At 41.9% G+C, this 23,724-nt stretch overlaps 1 protein-coding gene and 1 pseudogene across 1 annotated transcript in view; both read left to right on the top strand.

Moving 5' to 3' along the window:
- Nucleotides 1–23,724, top strand: part of HSD17B12 (hydroxysteroid 17-beta dehydrogenase 12) — a 152,459-nt gene that overhangs the window by 108,158 nt on the left and 20,577 nt on the right. The window contains exons 5-7 of the mRNA XM_055300815.1: nt 6,556–6,620; nt 7,466–7,510; nt 22,979–23,013. Of these exons, the coding sequence (XP_055156790.1) occupies nt 6,556–6,620; nt 7,466–7,510; nt 22,979–23,013 (145 nt within the window). The remainder of the gene's footprint in view (nt 1–6,555; nt 6,621–7,465; nt 7,511–22,978; nt 23,014–23,724) is intronic.
- On the top strand, nt 18,311–18,410 carry LOC129494464 (U6 spliceosomal RNA; annotated as a pseudogene).

Raw genomic sequence — 23,724 nt, 5'->3', positions numbered from 1 at the left:
ATAGGTTTGGGCTTAATGGAAGGACAACGCAGACATTGTGGAGTTTAAGCAGTAAATTGACATCCTATTAGAATTTTAGAGAGATTAGTCTGACTTTGAGTGGAAGAGGGCGAGAATTAATCAAAGGAGACCAGTAAGCTTCTTTTAAGCAATGACACAAGATGATGGTGGCTACATTAGGATGCGGGCAATGGGAATGGTTAGAAGTAGATTGACTACAGAGATGTGCAGGAAATAGAAACAGGACCAACATCTGTTGATGAGGGTCCTCATCGAAGATTTTGTCTGATAGAAGGAATGATCGATAACAGTAGCAGTTGTTTGGTTTTTCTGATCATTATTGCCAACATCCTCAAGTGCTTTTATATGTCAGACACCATGCTAACGGATCTCCTGCAGTCCTCAACAATACTGTAAATATAAGGTAAGCATTACTGGGTTTGTGCCCATTTTATGGACAAGACCTAAGGAGGTTAAATACATTTTCCAGAATTATACAAGTAGTAATTAGCAACTTACAGGTTCTGACTTGAACAACTGTGTGCTCTCTGCCAAAGACAAGAAACCCTGGATCAGGAGCAAATTCTGTAAAGAAAAATATAGTTTCACTTTGGGATAATGTTAAACTTGACAGAGAAATCCAAGTAGACCTTTGGATCTCTGGCATCTGTGCCCTCCTTCATCTTGAATGAGACCGGAGCCTAGTGTCGCCAATCATGGCAAGTGGAATAGATATGTGGATTTTTTTTTTTTTAAAGACTGGGAGACTCACCAGGAACATTATCAAACTAAGTGTAGCGCCTTATAGTTCCATTAGATGTGTTGGATGAAATTGGATTTCTAAAGTGAGAATAAGACTTAGAATTCAAATGTATCTCCTTTCACTCGAAAACCACTAATAGTATTAATTAAAGCAGAACCTTTAACTTAAAACTGGGTAATTAGCTGTGATCTCAGAAATGTAAATAGAACCATAATTCAAGAAATTGATGAATGTTCCTCCCGTTCCCTAAGATTTAACTACCAACTTCATGTCATCCGTCTTTCCTCCTCTCCTGAGTTTACGGATGGAAGATCTTACCTCGTTTTGTAGTGAGGATCACATAGCAATTTATAATTAAACAGTGGAAACGAAATGTTCTGTTGTGTTGCTTCTGACTCAGTCTTAACTTTTCAATTTCTGATTAAAGGCGCTGCAAATTTAAAGCCTTGTAAACTCTCTTTTATTTAGAAATTGCTACTCACAAGTGTATGAAAACTGTAAAGTTTGCAAAATGTTTTACATGGTGTTCCAAATATCATCTGTCAGAGTATGAACATGTGCTAGCTACAGCAATATGTTAAGTAAGGCAAAGAAGGAATTTTCTTTGCCTCACTCTGCAAACTCTCTGTAGACTGTCAGACTAGATCCACTTGAAAGAGAGTAGAGAGGAACAACTGGGATGCCCTTAATCAGCACGAGCAGTATGTCCAGAGCGATCTTTCCGTCTCTCCCCTGTACCGCTGCTCACACCTGATGAAAGCAGGGACCTTGCCCGTCCTGCTGCATCCTGACACCTGGAATAGTGTCGGGTACAGAGCAGTTCCATGACTACCTGTTAAATAAATGACCACACAAAAATAACAATACTTCTTCCTCCACTTACTCTCACACTGATGTGTTCTGGACCTTGACGTGAAGTTTGATACTTACCATCTCATTTTCTTAAGTTATTAGCCCTATTTTATATAGAAGGACATTGAGAAAACCAAGGCTCATGGTGGTGAAATCACTTGCCTCTTGTAGGAGCTGGCGGTAGGAGACCCTGCGCTGAAACTCTGGCCTGTTGGACCCTGAGATCCAGACCTTGTTAATTCAAAAGCTTAAGACCCAACAGGTTTCCCCCTACTTTTGGCATATACACTATTACTGACATCTACATTTTAAAAATTCAGTTTGTTTTGAAATATAACGAAGTGGCAGCATTTTTTCCTAATCCATTTTATTAACGAACTGTAATAGGTTTTCCATTTCTCTAGACTTGAATTTGAGTGCTTGAACTGGGTTTGTATGTATCACTACAAATGTGGTGTGTATGGGACTGAAATTACCTAAGCATTTGTACTTTGATATGATGAGTGAGAAATCGGGAATACTTTACATTACCTGACATATTTTGGGAATCCCAACCATTAATGATGGACTTTAATACCACCTTAATTTCTTAAGCCTAATTAATCTAGAAAAAGCAGGTTGAAGGTGTTCTGTGTGTGGTTACCTGTATCTGTCATCTTTGCATCTGTTCAAGTGGATTTTTATTTTCTAGTAATTTATTGTTTGCTTCTCCCTCATGCCCAACCCAGACACCAAATACCTGATTTTCTAATGACAGCATTATCTCAACAGCAGCTGGTTTTGGTAAAGGATTCAAAGTCTCGTAATGTCAAAAAAAACAGCAGCAAATGAATTTAGAAGAAACCGAAATCTTGTGTATGTTCTTTTTTAAGAAGGAGGTGTGGAAATGATTTTTAGCAGTAGTATGATAGAGGATATTTATGTAACATTTCAGAATTACTCTGGATTTTGAGGCTTTAGAATATCGTACTTCATCGGTATTGGTGTTTTTGAGAAAGTCCGGCCCAGGGGGGCGTGGAGGGCACAGCTGAGCATAGTACGCTGACAGTTCTTCCCAGCGAGGGTCCCCTCTCGTAGGATTGCTCCTTTGGCCTCCATCTCCCCTTCTCTTTCCACTTAACTTGTCCTTGTTCTTGGTCTCTAGCGACCTCTGCTCTCTGTTTGCTTCATCTCTTCTGTTGAACTCCTCTTATCCTAGAACTCCAATGAGAAACTGATGGGAAGATTTTATATCTGTTCGTGATCCTCTGATGATTGTTGGAGTCCTGGTTGGAATTCTGAGATTACATGGACATCCTTTGTTTTCAGAAAGACTCGGTGTCTTTCACATGAGTGAAAGGTTTTTGTGGGTCACTGAATAAAAAATTTTAAATCTGTCTCTGGTGTCTTACTTGAAGAATTAAAAAAAGAAAAAGAAATAGCTCTCACTACTAGACAACAGATACTTAATGCCAATTTAAATGGCTACCGTTTAGAAGGGATTTCCAATAATCTGAATAATGTTGGAACAACTTGCGACATTATTTGGTTTGGTAAATTCCATAATGAATCCTGTAATATATAAAGATGGCATTGCACGCACCCATTCTTAATGAGATTACATTATAATGGAAATATTTCCTTCCTTCACTCCTACCCAACGCCTGTTTTCTTCCTTTTCCAATTCCCTGAAAGCTTTCTGTCTGCCTTTTGGTTATTGCTGCCACCTCATGTCTCAAAATAAAATTGCAATGGGATTGCCTTTTTCCAAGATCTGCACTAGTGTACAATTTATGGAAATAGCTGTTTAGGAGCAACAGTTGTTTTTCTCTGCACTCTGAAGTGATGACCAAGCGTGGAGAGATTCTGGGTGGTGTCTGTCTCGCAAACAAAATGTGCAGCTGACAAAACAGAAAGGGATTTAAGAGTCCTAAGCCCAAGCATTGACAAACTGTCAGTGTGACCTTGGCATGTACCTCTCCCTCTTCAAACTGGGCTTCATGCTTTGAAAGATCTATTCTAGCTTTAACATTTTTTTAAATTCTGTGTGTTGTTTTGTTATAACAACATGGCCCTTCTATGTGATTCTCTTCATTTCTTTGAGCTGAAGTTCTCAGTGTTGAACCTGTTTTCCTTTAGAACTATGTTAAATAGATGTCCTCATTTCACTGTGCAAGTAGGTAGTTTTTTTTTATTTTTTTAAGGATTTTATTTATTCATGAAAGACAGAGAGAGAGGCGAGAGACACTCAGAGACACAGGCAGAGGGAGAAGCCCCATGCAGGCCCCATGGGCCCCATGCAGAGAGCCCGATATGGGACTCGATCCCCGGTCTCCAGGATCAGGCCCTGGGCTGAAGGCGGTGCTAAGCCGCTGAGCCACCGGGGCTGCCCCCGCAAGTAGGTAGTTTTGACAGCTCTCCTTTGCTTGGTTAGAAACGGATCTGAAGGGGCTCCTGGTGGCTCAGTGGTTGAGCATCTGCCTTTGGCCGGGGGTGTGACCCCGGGGTCCCCGGATCGAGTCCCGAATCAAGCTCCCCTCGGGGAGCCTGCTTCTCTGCCTGTGTCTCTGTCTCCGTGTCTGTCATGAATAAATAAATAAAATTTTTAAAAAAAGAAAGAAACAGATCTGAAGATTGTCTACTGTTAGTGCCACCTTCATCAGAGTGTCATTTCCCTGCTTTGCTTAGTTTTTAGTGGGCTTCCTTACCCCAACTTTGTACTTGGAGTACATGTTAAGATTACAAAGTCAAGTGTGTTGTCTCTAGAGTTCCCAGATTTAAAAAACAAACAAAAAAATCCTCAGCCCAAATCCAGATTTTAAAAGATTTATAATTATACTCTTCAGTTTTCTTCGGCATTTTGAAATAGAGCACTAATATTTCCATTGGCTAGAAAGAAATCTGAAGGCAGAAAATTTTCTAGATCCAGGAGAGGGAGGGCAGATGGGGTTGGCTATATGTGTTGGAATTTTTCTTCCATCCGAAGAACATTACAATTTGGCAAAACCTTTCTTTGAGGATTCTGTTATTTTAAAGTGACTTTGTAACAAAGATTTTGTTTATTTGTAGCATTTTAGCAGATGCGTTAGTTGTTGTTCTTTCTCTTGGTCAGGCTGTGAGCTAGTCCTTCATAATTCTGTTGGTGGGTGAGGCAAAGGCAAGGGAACATACTGCCTCATGTTTAGCCTCAATTGTTGAAAGGTCTTTTATAGACTCCATTCCTTGAGCCTCTGTTGGGCAGAGAACCTGTTGAATAAATTAAAAATGGGTTTGGGCCTACAGTTATCAATTAGGTTTAGATATAGTCCCTGTTCAAAGGGTCATGAATCATAATTAAGTACAGTTTGCTTTGCCACTGTCCTTTGTTTTCAGATTTTCAGATAAGTTTCAGTGATGTTGTTCAATCCGTCATGACCAAATTGTGCGAGTAACATCTTGAGACTCACGGCCTCAAGTGACTGGCTTACTGCTAAATATAACCCTTATTGATTTATTTCAAACTACTAATTTTGATAGTCTATTGAAAAAGTAACTGTTACTACTGTCAAGTTTATTTGGCACAATTCCTTCTAAGTTTTAGCAGTCTGATAATTTCATCATCTTTTTTTGCAACTGAAACCTTTCTTTTCTAATTCTTTAGTTTTACTAAAAATTGCTACCAGATTTCTGTTTATTATCCAATTATTACTGATTTTTCCCCCAAAACTGAATACTGGATGAAGGCATATTGTGGTTTTAATGGTGGTGGTAAAGAGCCGAGCCCCCGAAGTCACATCTCCAGAGTCGGAGTCCCAGCCTTTCTTTGCTCTGTGACCTTTGGCAAGTTATTTAACTGCTGTGAACTTTGGTTTCCTACTATGTAGAAGGGAGATTATAATAGGAACTACCTAATAGGATTGTTATAGTGAGTAAATGTAGATAGAGAAGATTATCCAGTTCAACACTAGTTAAAATAAATTCCAAGATATTTTATGTATTTTTTTGATTCCTGCAAATGTTCCTTATTTGGGGTTTGTCTTTCCAAAGCTAGGGAAAATCATATCTGAGTGTTAATCCTATATCTAGTTGTATATAATTTTTTTTCTTGACTTCTCGATTGTGTTGTAGTTCCAACCTTAGGTGAGGTGACTGAGGAGAGAAGGTACAGGAGGACCAGAACGTGATCCTTGAGGGCTCATGATGTGGTCAGGATGGATGGTTCACTGGAGACGTGTAGCCTGGCCCACTCTCTTGGCCTCCACAAGGAAGCCTTCTCTCACTTCCTGGACGAGGTCAGACCACAGGAATAGGCTCCCGCGGCACTGTCCTTTATAATGAAATAACTGTTTCTTTTTGTTCAGTGCCTTTCTCTTGCTGCAATACAGTACGTTCCATGATGCCAGAAACCGCATTTTCCTTCCTGGTGTTTCTAGTTCCTAGTGCATGCGAATGGCAAACAAACACAGGTGTATGGCAAATATTTGTTGAATGATTAAACAAACCCTCACATTAGAGATGAAGAAACCGAGATGCATCTCATATGTGACTTATCCCAAGTCACATGCTTTCCCCTTCTAGTAGAGCTCTGGATTCCAGTCCCTCACACCACAGGGCTCTTCGCTCTTTCTCCCACATTATGAAAATGTAAGTCTAGAGAGGAGATAGACGATATGTACAAGTAGCTATTGCAGAGGCAGAGTACACCCACTCCAGGGGGCCAGGGAAATGGAAGCGAATAAAAAGTCCCTTCGTCAAGGGTTGGATGGTAGGTACAGGAAGGGTTTAATGACGGAGAAGACGGTTGAACTATATACTTAATAGATTTTTGGATGCAAGAGTGTGGGAAAAAATCACACCAGCCGTCGACAGTATTTAGTTATTTTATGTGTCATTTTTAGTCTTGATATTATTAATGTCATTATTTCAAGAAATCTGTGTAATAGAATATACGTCAGCCAGCTAACGATCTTGTCTTATTTCAGTGAACAATGTGGGAATGTCATATGAGTATCCCGAATACTTTTTGGATGTTCCTGACTTGGACAATGTAAGTCTCTCTTTGTATAGTATGGTAACAAAAAGAATGCATGTGAATATTGGCGAGGCAGTATGGTATACTGGTTCACAGTGTGAACACTGGAGTCCACCTGCCCGAGGTTCACACTCTGGCTCTTGGGCTCATCTGACTCATCCCTGAGTTACTGGAGATGATCCCAACCACGCTTAGTGTCCATTCCCATGTCCATAAAATAGGCAACTTCATAGGGATGTTAGAAGGATTGAATGAGAAAATGTAACCTCATTAGTATAGTGCCAGGTTCAATAAGAACTCACTGTATTATTTTTATTTCTATTTTTATTATATCAAAATAGCTCTCTTTTAAGTATCAGGATTCTAAACATCAATTTAGAAATCATAAATATGTTAATATATAGCAATATGGTTGATTCAAGTAAACCTACCAAAATGAAAGCTGTATTCTTGCAGCATACATCATTCTTTAATAAAAATTAGAAAAGCATATCATTGAAGAAATAACGTGAATTTTAAAAAATTGTTGAGGATCTCAGATTCAATAATTTCTCCTTTTGATATTAGCAGAAAGAAAATAGCATATTTATTTTAGATTTAGTGTCTTTTGCTTCCAGAATTTCCTTAATACATCTACCTTAAACTTTGCATATTAGCATGAATTGCTGCTTTTGGTAGAAAAGTACTATAGACTGAGAGTAAAATAAAATCTGCCTCTCTACCCTGACTCCTGTCATTTTCCAGTATTTGTCTCTACGTGGGGAAATACTCTGTGGTTTGCTAGATCACTTACGTATATATCTAATATGGTTCCTTCCATGATCATATGTATATAAAATTATCAATATTTTCTTTTGCAGACCATCAAGAAACTGATTAATATTAATGTTCTTTCTGTTTGTAAGGTAAGCAGCTTCTTTATAAATACGTCATCTTTTTTTGGTTCGTTCTATTTAAAAATCACATGATCACTTTGTTCTCTTCAAACTCCTGTTTTCCATGTAAGTATGTATTCCAGATGAAGGCCGTCTGTTTCCTTATGTCTTCAGGAAGTAGAAAGAGCTGAAGATCAAAAAAATGTATAATTTTGCTTTTTAACAACCGGACAGGGATGCCTGGGTGGCTCAGTGGTTGAGCGTCTGCCTTCGGCTCAGGGCATGACTCTGGGGTCCTGGGATCGAGTCCCCACATTGGGCTCCCTGCAGGGAGCCTGCTTCTCTCTCTCCCTGTGTCTCTGCCTCTCTCTGTGTCTCTCATGAATAAATACATAAAATGTTTAAACAACAACAACCACCAAACATATGCAAACAGTGTAGTAGCCCTGGGACCTCACAAACTAGCTTAGACTGAGGATTGATTTTTACAGAGTTTTCATCTACACACAGTTCTTCACTGATAAATTATTTACATTTTGTTTCCCCTGTGACCATGTAAATGGATGAGTTAAATGCTGGGGTAAAGCATTGTGTGGTAGTGTGGGGCTGTAATGCAAGAGTGACTGTTATTAGGCACACATGGTTTCTAGTTGGTGGGCATGCTACTTGTATGTGCTGCCCAAAGATACCACAGCTAATCATGTGCTAACAGGAAGAATAGGTAGCAAATATGAGCCTCTGAGCACACTTTGTGTGTTAGCAATCACTAAAAGTAAGGTACCGTACCTTGATTATACATCCTCGCCTAGCAGAGAGTAGTGCCTGAGGCAGAAGCTCCATAGACAATGCTTCACATTTGAACATACAGCAGTCCCCCTTGTCCCCAGGGCATATGTTCTGGGACTTCCAGTGGATGCCTGAGACCACAGCTACTCCCAGACCCTATACATACATACTTTCCTGTACGGACATACCCATTATAGACTTTAATTTATAAATAAGACTCAGTAAGAGATTAACAATAATAATAAAATGGAACGACTGTAACAATATACTGTAATAAAATTTATGTGAACGTGGTCTCTCTCTCTCAAAATATCTGATGGTACTGTACGCACCGTTCTTGTGATGATGTGAGATGGTAAAATGCCTACGCGATGAGATGAAGTGAGAGGAAGGACGTAGGCGCTGTGACCTGGTGTTAGGCTGCTACTGACCTTCTGACGGTGTAGGTCAGAGGAGGATCATCTGCTTCCAGACTGCAGTTGACCCGGGTTGACTGTGGGTAACTTGAAACCTTGGGAAGATAAGGAGCTATTATGGGGCCCCTGGGTGGCCCAGTGGTTGAATGGCTACCTTCTGCTCAGGGCGTGACCCCAGGGTCCCAGGATCGAGTCCCACATCGGGCTCCTGGCAAGGAACCTACTTCTCCCTCTGCCTGTGTCTCTGCCCCTGTCTTTGTATCTCTCATGAATAAATAAATAAAATCTTTAAAAAAAAAAAACAAAAACAAAAAGGAGGAGGAGCCATTGTACTGACAAAAGCCAAATCCATTTTCTTACATACTCGATTTAAGGAAATAAAAAATACCTCAAAACTATCAGAATTAACCAGATAAATACAAATAAGAACTTAATTACTAATTTTCACTTTATGGCACAGACTTGATCTTTTTCACTATTGGGAATGTTCAAAGAAAAAGTCTCTTTATGTCTTCATGTCCTGAGAAATCGTATCTGTTACCTGCTTTGATTTCAAGTGCAAGGACCCTAAAATCTCATGCCTTGTCCAACTTTTCATGTATGGCTGTGCCCATCTCCTTGGGTAATATAATATATATGTTGCTTTTCAAGTGCTTAGGTAATTCAGGTTTTTTTTTTTTTTTTAAGATTTTATTTATTTATTAGAGAAAGAGAGAGAGGCAGAGGGAGAAGCAGGCTCCATGCAGGGAGCCTGACGTGAGACTTGATCCCGGTCTCCAGGATCACTCCCCAGGCTGAAGGCAGGCGCTAAACCGCTGAGCCACCCAAGCTGCCCGGTAATTCAGTTTTTATGTGATCTTATACAATTTTAGCAATATGTGGGTTCACATAAACCAGCTACCAAAACGAAAGCTTCACCGTTGCTGTATGCATACCATGTAACATTTGGTAGCTTGCTACTTAAAGGCACTTCATCCGAATTATATTGCAATATGGCAGTTTTATAAAAGAAATAATTACTATGTCTTTTCCACTGTTGTTTTTAGCCAGCGTTTTTTCTTACATAAGATTTGGTTTAAGTAAGATAAACTACTAACAAGTGGATCTTTGAGTAGATTTGGAGCAAGACCCAACACACACAAAATGGATGCTTTTAAAACATGGTCGATATGAATAGATGTGTATAGGCTTTTTTTTCTTTAGGGTTTTTTTTATTTATTTGAGAAAGAGTGCTTGTGTGCGTGCGTGCAAGAGAGAGAGAGCATGAGCAGCGGGGAGGGGCCGAGGAGAGGGAGAAGCAGACTCCCCCTGAGCACAGAGCCCAGGACTCAATCATGACCTGAGCCTAAGACAGTCTCTTGACCAGCTGAGCCACCCGGGTGCCGTCTGTAAGTTTGGAAGGTATTTCCCTTGGTACACCTGTATAAATGTTAACATTCTTCAATAAACTGTGTAAGGTTTCGAGAGATAATTAAATAACTCTACAATTTACTAGTTGTATGACCTTGAACAAATTACCTGCCCTCTGTGCTTCAGTTTTTCATCTGTAAATTAAGGGTGTTAATCTCTTTACCTCATAGAGTCGTTTTGGGAATTGAACAAGGTCATATGTGCAAATCTCTTAGAAGAGTACGCAAATCATCGTAAGGCCCCTAAAGAATGTCACTAAATGTTACTTAAGATTTGTAGTAAATAGTGCAACCGTGAGTTTATTTTTTAGCAAGCCAAGTGTTTTGTTCAAAATTAGCATTCTGGTCTATGATTTGTGGTTTTGCCTTTTGAAATGACTGATGTGTTCTATTGTTTTGATTATCTTTTCTGGAACATCTGGCCAAATGCCTAAAAATAATGAGTGTTAAAACTATGTACATGTATTTCTTAATATATTTTAATGAGTTAATGATGAAAATATGTTTAAGTGTTTAAATTCAATTTTACAGCGGTGTTAATTCTGATCATTGTAACTCCTCTGTCAGATGCGTGCAAAGTCTTTACTCAAGATACGTTAGTATTTTCTCCTGCAACGTCCTGCTTTTATCAGTGTACTTAAATGTTTGTGTACCTTTATAATATAAAACCCTGGTCACCTCTGACTCCCAAAAGATGTGTTTTTGACTGGCAGTCTATAGAACACTAATGATAAAAGGCCGGGGTCTTGACCTTGACCTGCGCGAACCCGTCTGCTTGCTGTGCTCCATGGCCACGCCGCATCTGAGCAAGAGCAGGTGTGACGGTGGTAGCTCCTCATGTTCCTGCTTGAAGATGAGTAGTTCCGGGAGGCATTGTGGATGGAGCCGTTCAAGTCCAGTGGCACGGTATCGTACCGCTCAGGTTCTTTACAACAACAATGAGGTAATAACGAGGCACCGGTCCTAAGATCTGGACAGATTACAAAATGCTTCTCCCACTTCTTCAGTCTTCCTCTTCCACTTTCTCTTTTCACGTTGGCATATGTATTTGTTCCCACGAAATGAGTTGGGGGGGGGGCATGCTGACTTATTAAACACGTCCTGTCATACCCCACCGTGAATCCTATTACTGAGAAGCGTCACCGCCAGATGAACTGGATAGATAGGCTGAACACGTGTGTGTATAAGCCTGATTTTTGCAAATTAAGTCCCATTTACAAAGCAGTAAGGGAGTTTGCTATTTAAACCACTTGTACATTATGCTAACTAATCATCCTTTAATTTCTCCTTCATGTAAACACGAATTTTCCTGTGCCTTTGTGATGGGCACTTGTAGTGGAAAAACAGTCCAAAACTCTTGCTTTATTCGTCATGGAACCTGATGCATCTGGAGGACAGCCAAGTGGCCTTTGTGCCGTAAACAGGATCTGTGGGGCTGGCATCTCGGTCGCACAGTTGACTAGCGAGTACTCGTTCAGGGGGAGAATGTTTGACTCGAGCAGCGGGAGACGAGGGTCGTGCAGTGGATGACCAACCAGCAGCCGGGGGGTGGGGGGGGACTGAGGATGCGACTGTGCGGGAGCTTGGGTGCCGGGCGCAGGAGGATGGAGAGCCCTGGGAAGCCTAGGAGCAGAAGGAAGGTATGATCCCACGGACCTTTAAAGAGGTGGGTCTGGTGGCAGAGTGACATGGCCTGTGTGTTCCGTGGTGTGGGTGTTTATTTTCTTTGTCCTGAACAAAGGGCCTGCACCTTGATGAGGTTTTCTGTGTGAGGCTCCCAGGTTTCTGTCCTTTGGTGCTGCTGTGATTTGCCCTAGGGTGTATTGTCCCTGTTGTGCTTTAGTTGACTGTGTTACGTTGCCAGGGCCAGGGCTGCATTTTCCATAGAAATGTAACTTTTGTTGGGAGCCCCAGGGTAACTTAAAAGAAGATGAAAATTGGTCTGGCTCTAGAATCTTAGAAGATTTTATGGTGGCTGGACATCAGGGGATCTGGGGCAGGGGTGTCTGCCGCCTAATGTCGTAACACGTGTACTGAAAAAGGTTTGTACAAGAAAGAGAAGAGCGTCTTCTCATCTTCAGGCTGCTCCAAGTTTTATGTCCTCGCCAAACCACGTAGTAGGAAACGGCCGGCTGAGAAGTCACCGTGCCCTGGCCGTCGCGGGTTTGTGCCCTTAGTTTGGAGCTGTTTGCTGGGGAAGCCCCGGCAGCTTGTTGTAGGTCCCGGGCCGCTTTGCGAACACTGAATGACCTGGTCCCTCGGACCAGGATTAGGTCGTGGTCCGGTTCTCCCGTAGTAGGGGGCAGAGGACTCTAAAAAGTTGTTTCCGTTCTACGTGCCAACAGAGGACTAATAAAAGCGAGATATCCTGGCCAGAGAAACTGTGGGTCATCCCCGGTGCAGGCTGGTGAGTGGTCCCGGGAAGTCGGGTACTGTTAACCAGAATAGTTCTGACCTTGGAGCCCTGCCGCGTGACCCTGGCACCCAGCTTGGCCCTCCCGGCCGCTGTGGGAGACCTGCTTAACGGGACATACAGCTGCGAGTGGAAGTCAGCCGGGGCGTTTCTCTGGAGGCCTTGCTTCGAGCCTTGCGGTCTTGCTCTCGGCCTCTGCCGCGCAGGGAAGTGCAGGCGCAAAGAGCGGGGTGTGGAAGCTCCGAGGCTGACCCGCATGGCAGGGGGGGCACCCTTCCTCTGGGAGAGAGGCCCTACTGGCCAGGGTGTTGGGGTTTTTTTCATGTGATTTCAGATGCTCTGTGACTAAAATCCGAGGTAAGTCTCCCTTCTCCTCAAGAGCAGCGACACTCGGAGCAGAATGGGGGGCGTTTGGAGGTCACTAAGCCTCCGGGTAGCAACCCCGACTCTTCCAAAATGCTGTGGTTTTGGCCTGGGGGGCTTTCCATCTCAGAAGCCCCAGAGTTGTCAAGGGAAACTGGTACTGCCGTTGATTGCTGGGGGGGAGTCGTGGTCCCAGGCCTCAGAGGGACTTTAGTGACAGTTCTAGGGTATCTTGAGGCGACCCTACCGGAACAGTATTAGCTGAACTCCCTGCAGTTCCTGCCTGGGGGTGGGACAGCCGGTCCCTCTGGTGGCCCTGACCTGGGGCTGCGGAGGCCCTGCCGAAGAAGGTGGCGGCGAGGGTGGTGGGCCTGCGTGGGCCTGACCGCCTCAGGAGAGTCCCGGGCCGCCGACCTGACAGCAGAGAGGCCACTCGGGCCCCTGCAGTACCTCCGAGCCGGGCGCGGGCGGGGCGGGTAAGCTCAGCCTCCCCGGGCGGCGAGGGCCCCCAGCTCTGTTGGGTTCACTGGTCGGGGAGGAGTCTCCCACGGGGGATCCCGATTTAGTTTTTCCTTCATCAGATATTCAGGCAAAGTGGGGGCCCGGAGCTCTGGCCGCGGGGCCGCGGGAGCCTCCACGCTCGCGGGTGTCCCCTTCGCCCAGCTTCGGCGGCGGCGCGGGGAGCCCGAGGGCCGGACCCGCGTTCTCTGTATTCTCTGCCGCCCCCAGCCCGGGCCTCCCGCCGGGCCGGTCCAGCACGAATGCTTCCGAGTAAATGAATGAGTTAGAACACGGAAAACCCTGTGTCTTTGGGATGAGGGGCCCACGTACTGTGTGTGCGAGGCCGAGCTTCCACCCGCGGTCGGCATCTACACTGACGTGAGCGGCGGGAGCGTGGGACCCGCCGGCGGGTGCCCTCCGGGTTCCAGGCGGGGTCGCGAGCCCGGCCCGGGTGCGTGTGCCCCGCGCGGACCCCGGCGGCTCGGGTCGTGGTCTCGGGATCTGGACACTCCCACCTCGCGTCCGGCTCCTCCGGGGAGGTCTGAGGGGACGCGCGGACTTGACCTGCCGCCCGACGTGAGCGCGGGGCAGGTGGGGGCAGGTCGGGGCAGGTCGTCGGGGGCGAGGCCTGCCCCTCCAGGCCCCCGGCCCCGCTGGGCCTGCGCCGGCTGCCGGGCGCCCTCGTGACACCCGCCCGGCCCGTCAGGCCTTGCAGTCGGCTCCCCCGGGCAGGTGGACCGGGTACCGCCAGGTGCCCGGTCCTCCTCCGGAGGTCCTCCTCCACGGAATACCTGCCTGATGGAGTTGAAGGATTAGCACGGTTTTAACCAAATCAGGCTCTTCCATCCCTATGATTATCTAAAATCAAAGCACTCGGAGTGCTTTGCGTGCTTTTGAGAAGCTATTTTTTCCCTGTTATTACCGCTAGGTAGTCAGTCCTCCATCGTGCTCAGCCAGAAGTGCGTAAGGCTCCGCTCGGCCCACAGCGTAGGTTAGAAACCTGCGGATGGGGGGAAAGCACAGAAGCCCTGGCTTCCTTCTTAACCTGGACTTGCCTTTGGCATGTGACGCAGTGCCAGTAGAGGGAGCCCTCTATTAATCTGGAAATCCATGAGAAGGATCTCTGTTCATCTGTCTAATTGGATTTAATTTAGGGATTGTGCTAAGAACGCGTTCCTCCACCCTGCCCCAAGAATTTACGTTAACAGCATTGGGAAATTAATAAATTGTAGGAAGGGAGAGAATGACCTTCAGCCCTGACCCCCACCTGGGGCTTTTTAGATGAAGACGTTCCAAGTTAGTCTCCAGAGTCTTTTAATCCTTTTTGAAAGCCACTACCATTATGCTCCTAAAAATTTCCAAATAATTGGGTACATTTAGCCCTTAGAGCCTCACAGTAACAGGGCTGCTTCAGGCATAACTACAAAATGATGGGTTTGCCAAACCGCATGACAACCACTCTTTGCATAGCTTTCATCTGTGAAAAACGAGTGAGTAGTTGTAGATTGGTTCTAAGGTTCTTCCCAGCTCAAAGCAAAGCTAGTTTATAGGAGAGGTGCCTTCTATGTGGGGGAAAATGTGAAAATCTCTTTGAGAACTTTAGAAATTATTTTCTCCTCCTAAAATCTGTCACTTTTTGAGAAGTCAGCTTATTTGGGGAAAATTTAAGTAATGGAAACGTAGCGTATCATAATGCGCTAAACTTGGAAAAGCAGTGAGTGTATGGGGGTTTATGTGTTTTTTTAATTTTTGTTTAGAGTTTATAGGTTATGCCTTTAAATTCATTATTATCCGTTGGCGTGCAGCCCTCTTGGTTCTGGAAGGTTTCTTTATTTTTCTTTAGTTCAATTATTTTAACATTTATCAAAATAGAATTTATTATGATAGGAAAAACTTTGTGTTTTTTTTTATGGTGTGGGGTTGAATTTCAGGTTAAGTAATATGTGGTAAGGGGCAGGCCATGGTAAGGAAGGCTGTTAACTTCCATAGACTTAAAACATGATTAAAGAGGAAAATGAAAGAATACCTGGAGACCTCAAAACACTCACGCTTTTTTTTTTTTTTACCTAATTAAGCTTTGGACTACCGCCTACACCCCAAATCCCCTCTGCATTAAATATTCCATTAGCCATACAGGTGACATTCTAAGAATTTCTAATAAAGTTGTATTCTCAGTGCCAGGGAGCTCAAATTACACAGTTGCTAAAGGAAATGTGTGCTGTGCCATTCCAGCATGACTTCCAATGAGTCACCCTTTAATTCCTCCCAAACAGGCATGGTGTAACATCATTGTCACTTTATGTAATGCTTTTCACTATCAGACTATGATTCTCTAAATTACTGTTAATGATTCCAATTGAAAACTTGTTTAAGGCATTTGTATCTACTTCCTTCTAGTTGGTATGAGTTCGTATTTCAGTTGCTTGAATTCAGATCCTGTTTACCCCACGCAGGTTTCTCTGGGATAAAAGGCAGGGCAGATGTGGACAAAGTGGTGATTTGTGATGACCCACTTATTTATATGAACAGCCTGGATCTTGGGGCTTTGCCGAGATTCTAAGGTTAAGTTGTTACGCTTTAAATTCTATTTCTATATAATGGCAATGTGGGTGACAATATTTGTTTTCTTATTTTACTAAGTTGTCTTGAATTTTAATCTTCCCGTTTGGGTTTTTGGTTGTCTTTTTGAGCATAATACACTAGTGTTTTCTTTGTCCTGTTCTCTACAGAAACTGACCAAATCCCAGAGGTTCCACTATACAAAAATAATTTGCTTCTAAAATAAATCACTTGCTTGTAAAACAATTTGCGTAATTTGTATAATTTGTTTGTATTACAAGTTTAGGGCTTTTGAGTGTAAAATAAAGTTCCTTTCCATGAGCTCTTGATTACTGATACCAGAGAAGTGAAAGAGAAAAAAAAATTTATTCATGTTAATTTCTTTCAGAAATAACATTATTTGTAGGGGCTTTTCTAATTACAAAAACCATACAAGTGATTGCCGAAAATGTGAGAAAAGTTTAAGAATACTAAGATGGTTACATGTTAATATAACATTTTCAGAGATTTTTTTTTAAGCCACCCGATGCATTTTTAAGTCTGGTATCTCAGCTAAATGATCTAATAATCCTGATTTGATTTTTTTTTTATGAGTTAAATCAGCCTCTTATTTATTTCCTCGCCAGAATATATATAGCTGTGGTAATAAATACCAGTAAATATTTCACTCTTGAGATTGAATATGTGGTATTCCCCAGAAAGACTTCTAAATTGAGCTGTCATTGCTAAAGACTTTCATTTATCTTTGTATATTTGTATACTCTATGGCCAACTTGCATACAAAGTAACACAATATCTAGATGCAATATGATATATATTGACCTTTCTCCCTTTGATTTTAGGCTTCTGGGACTTTTTTTGTGGCAAAGATTGATGAAACTGTCACTAAAATAAATAAATAAATATATATATATATATATATATATATATATATATATATATATATATATATGAAATCTTTAAGTCTTTGTTTTTTTTTCTGCAAAGATTTGAAGCTCTCATTGTTGGAGAGGTACTACTGCAGCAACTTTTATCACTTTTTAGGAAAGAATTAAATTTAAATTGTCGGCTCTATACTTTTGGAAACAACTTCAACACAGAAGAAAACAAGTCTAGAGATCATGTTTACTGCTACTTTTCTAATATTCTTAACCACTGAACTTAAAATTTATGGTAACTTTATTTTAGCAGTATCTTAAAAGGAACAAAAAATTTCCTGGTACAGCAATTATCACCTGCAGATGGCCTAAAATTAGCATATTGAGTTAACTCCAGAAACAGCTTGTGAGCTGTGAAATGGGAGTTCAGATAGATAGTGAGATTTCACAGAAACGCTTGGTATATGGTATAAATAACCAGATATCAAGATACCAATCGATGCATGCAAAGTAAAATGAGACTACTGATAGCTTAGTTAAAATATCCTATGTAAAACTTGATGTCAAGGAGATTTATTTTGATGTTGAACATGGTGAAGCCTCTCTGCTTATGCATAGAATTTTTTTTGCTTATGCATAGAATTTTAAGAATTATTTGTATATACACATGAAAACAAAGAAGGCTTGAAGTCGAATTTATTATGACTTATAATCTTATTAGGAGAAAAGAGAATTTAGGGACCCCTGGGTGGCTCAGTGGTTGAGGGTCTCCCTTCAGTTCAGGGCATGACCCCGGGGTCCTGGGATCGAGTCCCACATCGGGCTCCCTGCAGGGAGCCTGCTTCTCCCTCTGCCTGTGTCTCTGCCTCTCTCTCTGTGTCTCTCGTGAATGAATAAATAAAATCTTTAAAAGAAGAAAAGAGAATTTAAGTATAGATGAAAGCGTTATTAATCAGATTTATAAAAGCATGGCAGATTTCAAGTTAACTTTTCTTAGGCTTTGCGGTGTTATTATTTGACAGATCAAAAAAGATCCCATTTTGTGGCAAGGAGAAATAGTTTAGAGCCAGAATTCAAAAGGTGAAGCTAATGAACAATGCAAAAGAATTAACTTTTTCATGAGAGGACTTGATGGATTATTTGGTCATTGGGCATCCAACAAGTATTTCTGGTCCTTTAATAGCTAGGCGTCAAAAACACTGCTTCTTCCTTCATCTTTATGTTAAGTTACTTAAACTTGAGGGGTTTTATTTTTGTTTTTTAAGATTTATTTACTTATTTGAGAGAGAGCACACATGCACGAGCGAGAAGGGGGAGGAGCAGAGGGAGAGGGACAAGCAGACTCTGAGCTGAGTGTGGAGTCGGGTGTGGGGCTCTATCCCACGAACCTGAGATATGACTGGATCCAAAACCAAGAGTTAGACACTCAACTGGACTGAGCCACCCAGGAGCCCCTGAACTTCTTGAGTTTTAATTCACGTGTATAAAGAATACATTTTGGTGCTTGCTTCAGCAGCAGTATACTTACTAAATTGAAATGATATGGAGATAGCATGGCCCATATGCAAGGATGACCTAGAAATTCATGCAGCGTTCCATAATTTTGATGTTAACTTATTGTGGTAATCCTTTCGCAGTATATACGTATATCAAATCATTATGCTGTAGAGCTTAAACTAATACAGTTTACATCAGTTATATCTTACTAAAACTGAGAGGGGAAGGATATATTTTGAACATGTCTGTACATCAAAGACCATCCCACAAATATTTAATATTTACCTATTAATGTAGTTTTGTAAGTAAGATTCTATCTTACAGGGTTTTATTTTGTCTCTGATTGTGGATAATTGTTTTTGCCATTCAGAAAGGAAACATTTAATGTATGACATGCACACAGTGTAAGGAAAAAATAGCTCCCCATGCATGCATTTGTATTTCTTCAATATCCCAGCTAAAGTAATATTTCTTATTAGATATATTTAGGGATGTAAATTTATATCTTGGAAAAAATCTAAATTGAACTTTACAATTCTGCACAACCACTTGTTCATAGCCATATAGTTCTGGGTTCCCTGGTCAGAATAAAAGAATCTATCGACAGGTTTTGTAGAATTCCCTGATAGCTTTTCAGGGTGATCACTGCCTACAAATCCCATCCTTTCCTTTTGTGTCGGGGGGCCAGTCATCGCTACCCCAGTGAACTCCACTTAGCTAGTCTTCAGTTAACAAGTCTCATTTCCTCTTATAGATGCGTGCACATGTGTACACGTGCATGCACACATACGCACAAGCAGGCACGCATGCACACATCCCTGCCATGGGGCGAGAACAGTCTATTGTCAGTCTCCTTATTCTGTTTCTGGTGATCTCAGGACTTGGAGGACCAAATGATCGCTTCTCTCCATGGAGTGCTTGGGGACCTCTTACGTTAGCTAAGCATTATGGTCCCCCGATGAAATGTGCTAAATAAAAAATGTTTTCAGGTGTTGCTAGGAATGCATCTAACCGAGGCTTACGATACAATGCTTCACAACTGTTGATATACCTGAAGTACATCCGTTTGTGTGAGCATGGGAAACTGCCCATGATGTAGTATGATATGCAGGTTGCATGACATCTATCACAGGATGCACGTGAATTTCTTTATAAACTCCATTCAACAGAAGTTTCTTTAAAATGCATCAGTTCTATGGCGGACATTGTTTCTTGCAGCTGCTTGACTTTGTATTCTATTCCTTCAACTGTAATATTTTTTCTGCCTGATGAATTCCTATTTATTCTTTCAGAACTTAACTGAAATGCAATCTGTGAAGCTCTAGACCTGATTCCTGAGACATAACTAGTTTTTCTCCTAAGGTTTAGTGCTCTCTGTTCTTACCTCTATTGTCCCACTCATAGTATGTCTTGCAATGATTTGTTTCTACGTACGTCTGTTCTCCAGCTAGGTAGTGAGCTCCTGTCACCCAGCCCAGGTTCAAGTACATCACGTGGCCTCGACTAAACAAGAGAATGTCTCTTTATTACCTCAGGTTGCTCAGGCCATAAGTTGATAAACATAGAACATTTTGAGAGCCCTGAGAGCTCTTTTTTCTCCTGGGTTTGATAAAGTAATATCCACTGTATTTTGTGATTGTAGTTCTTTAACTCAGTCATATGATTATTAAGATATTTTTTAAAACTTCATTGAGGGACAACTGGGTGGCTCAGTTGGTGAAACATCTGCCTTCATCTCAGGTCATGACCCCGGGGAACTGGGATTGAGCCCCATGGCTCCCTGCTCCGCAGGAACCTGCCTCTTCCCCTCCCTTCCCCTCTGCTCGTGGTCTCTTTCTCTCTCAAATAAATGAATAAAATCTTTTTAAAAACTTCACTGAGAGGCAGCCCCAGTGGCCCAGTGGTTTAGCGCCGCCTTCAGCCCGGGGTGTGATCCTGGAGACCTGGGATCGAGTCCCCCGTCAGGCTCCCTGCACGGAGCCTGCTTCTCCCTCTGCCTGTCTGTCTCTGTCTCTGTCTCTGTCTCTCTCTCTCTCTGTCATGAGTGAATAAAATCTTTTAAAAAAATAAATAAAAATAAAAAATAATAAAAAAATAAAAACTTCACTGAAGAATAATTTATAAACCAATAAAATTCATCCACTTTCAGTATATAATTAAAGGGTAAATAAATTCACAAAGTTGTGCATTCATCACTGAATCCAATTTTAGAAAAATTCCATTACCCCAAGAAGATCCCAACTGAGGTATTCTTAAGTATTGATGGAATGATGGAACTGTCCAGAAACTTGTGTTGTGGGTTGAACTTGATGATCTCAAACTTTATCATTGTTTTTGGCTCTGGACTATGTTGGATACAACATATGTACAAGAGGCCTGCATACTTGGTGGTGCTGCATCCTGAAAGAAGAGTACGTGGTGGCAGTAAGGGATGTTGATTTCTCTTCAGAGGCTTGCTCTGTGACGAGCTCTGTGCTGGGTCCATTATATACATTACCTCATTTGAGATTAAAAATATAAAAACCTATGTTGTGTAAGTGTCCTTTGTTGAATCCATATGCACTCTGCAGAAAAGGAAGTAACCCCAGGTCACACTGCTAGTAAGTGGAAGGGCTGGGATTTGAACGGGGCCTGCTGTGTACCACACTTGTCGGAACATTCAGTAGCTATATGTTGAGCAATTACTGTATGCTCCCATAAGAAGGCACATCTTGGGAAGCATGTAAGAAGTTCGAAGAGTTATTTAATTTGAAAAACAGAAATAACTACAGTGTTGAAAGGATCAACTCTGAAATCAGCTTTTTCTCTGCCTTGGCTCCACCCAGTTTGGTTCGAGGCTCTGAGGGCATATCCTGAATCAGGTCAGCAAACCTGGAGAAGAGAAGAAACAGGATCATGTTGTAAAAATTATAAGATAGGCCATTTGGGTTGTCAGCATAATCTCTGGTTGGGTTTGCTCTGGGGATTATTTCATCTTTAAGTCTTAAAAACCTAACATTACTTGGTTTTCATCAACACAAACGGTCAATTTTTATTAGAGCAGTGGTTTGGCTGCTCAAACAGAGACCTACCGGTGGCTTAAACAAAATTGAAATGTATCTTTCTCTCAGATAAAAAGCTGGGTAGGTAATCAGGGTTTGGCAGGGTAGTTCCCCAGTCATTAGGGATCCTGCCTCTGCATCTCGTTGCTCAGCCACCATTATTACATGACTCTTATCTTTGGGGTTAAGTGGATTGTTTTAGCTCCTTGTACCACGGCTACATTCCAGCCATCAGGAGGAGGAATGTGTAAAGAAGAGGATGTGTGTTTTTCTCTCCTTTAAGGCCATGACCAAGAAGTTGCAGGTGTTACTTCTGATCACATCTCACGCTGTAGAATGTAGTCATAGAGCACATGCCCCTCATTCTGTGAAGATGAGCTTAACATGAAAAACGTAGACTTGTACATAAGAAGGAGGGAGACATGGGATGCTTTAGGCCAAATGCTTTCTCATGGCTTCTTCTTCTTCTTCTTTTTTTTTAAATCTGGGCCATTAGATTCAGTCAAATCCAGAAATTTCTGTCAACATGATTCCCCTAGGCTTTGAAGACACTTCTTTGTTTCGAAGTTGGCAGTGTGTCAGTTTGTCTTCCATGATGCAGTATCAGTTTGAACTTGTTTTTCCTGGAAAAGTGTATGCAGCAGCTCCCAGCTTAACATCTGGGTTGGGAGCACTTGCATAGCAGATTTTACCTTGGTAAAGCTGAATACATTTTCTTTCTTCAAAGTATTTCTAGGAAAAAAAATTATTTTCTCATCAGAGTACTGTTTTCATTAAGACATACAACTACTATTCAAGACAAAAACACTTAAAATTCCGGTGTTTGGCATACATGCCAACTTTTCTATGACAAAGCAGCATTTGCTTCTTAGAAGATTAACGGTACCTGCAAATCAGGAATTCATGTTCTAACCTCAGTACTTAACTATGATGTGGCCTTGACTAAGCTGGCGGATGTCTTACCTTTTCTTACTTAATAATATCTTACAACAGAGTTTAGAAGTAGCCTCTCTCTCATATTCAGTGTATGTCATCAGCAATTATTATGAGGCCCTTTGACCTATTATGAGGTGTCACTTTTTTGTCATTGGTTACGAGAGATCATGATAACCTTAACTTTCTTCAAGGATGTGTTTTACTCACAGCTAGCTTGCCCAACAAGAGGAAGATACACGTAACATTTGCCAAGCTGTCACTTTATGACATTCTTCTAAAGTCTCTTTTGATAGGAAAAGATCATTGGAGTGTTTAAGATTAGAAATCTTAAGTAATCTTGGTTTGCAGATATTTGTTTTGATAAAGTATGTCCTTTTCCAGGAGGACATTTTGGGAGATCTCACTGTAAGTCCTTAATTATTTGAAGATCTCTGTGCCAGTATTACGTTTAAGGCAAGGCCAATTTTAGCCAAGTGTACTGAATGTATCCCCAGTGTTATCTCCAGCGATTTCATCTGATTCCTTTTTATGCACTCTTGACACAGCCAAATTATATACAGTATATAAAATAAACTGCTGTCTGTAGAGTGGTGAGTGGTTTCGTGATTCCCTTCTGTTTTGAGTGGGTGGCTTCTCTCTACTCTTTATCTGTTGCTTGCATTCTCAGCCATCATGAATGTTTTGTTTTCTCTTTTGCAGATGACACGACTGGTGCTGCCCGGCATGGTGGAAAGGTGAGTCACGAGCTCTCACACAAACACTAGAGAGACAGCTCATGATTATTTATAGGGAGAATCCTTTCTTTGCAAAATTCATTAAAGTGACTAATGAACCTATCCTCCATGTCTTAGCAACAGAGTAATGTGCCTGGCGAGTCACACGATGGAGCATGAGTCATCTGGTGGTGGAGGCCTTTTCCACTGGATTCCCTTTTTATTTCTCTCTCCAGGGTTGTGGTGGTTCCTTTAGATCAGGATTAAAAAGTCTGCCTGAGTCACCATCACCAACTCAATTGCCTGCTATTCTGAGGGGGCGGACAGAGTTCCTGGGGTATTCCCGGGAATGCCTTCTTAAAGCTATATGCTCTCAGAACTACAATCAGTGGAGTTTCACAAAGCAAGACCCCATCTTCTTGGGGGGGGGGAGGTAGTTCTTAATGGATAAATGGGCATATGAAGAACTTAGGCATGTTCTAAAATGGTTATAAGATGTCAAACCCACACTTGGAGCACAAACCTGCACCATGGAGCCCCATGTGTGTTCTAGTTTGAGTTGGGTTCCACTAAGATATGCTAGATGTCTTCATTTTCATTGAGAAATGTGTCGTAGAGTTTCTTCTTGAAATAGCACGAAGTGTAAAATTGTAATTAAGCTCTGTCTCTCCCTTGGAAAAGCCTGAATGATGTCTAGGCTTTCAAAGGAAACCTGTTGAAAAGATCTGGGCT

The sequence above is a fragment of the Nyctereutes procyonoides genome, unplaced genomic scaffold (assembly GCF_905146905.1).
Source record: "Nyctereutes procyonoides isolate TBG_1078 unplaced genomic scaffold, NYPRO_anot_genome, whole genome shotgun sequence".
In the NCBI taxonomy this organism is placed as follows: Eukaryota; Metazoa; Chordata; class Mammalia; order Carnivora; family Canidae; genus Nyctereutes; species Nyctereutes procyonoides.
This window is presented reverse-complemented; position numbering and strand designations above follow the sequence as displayed.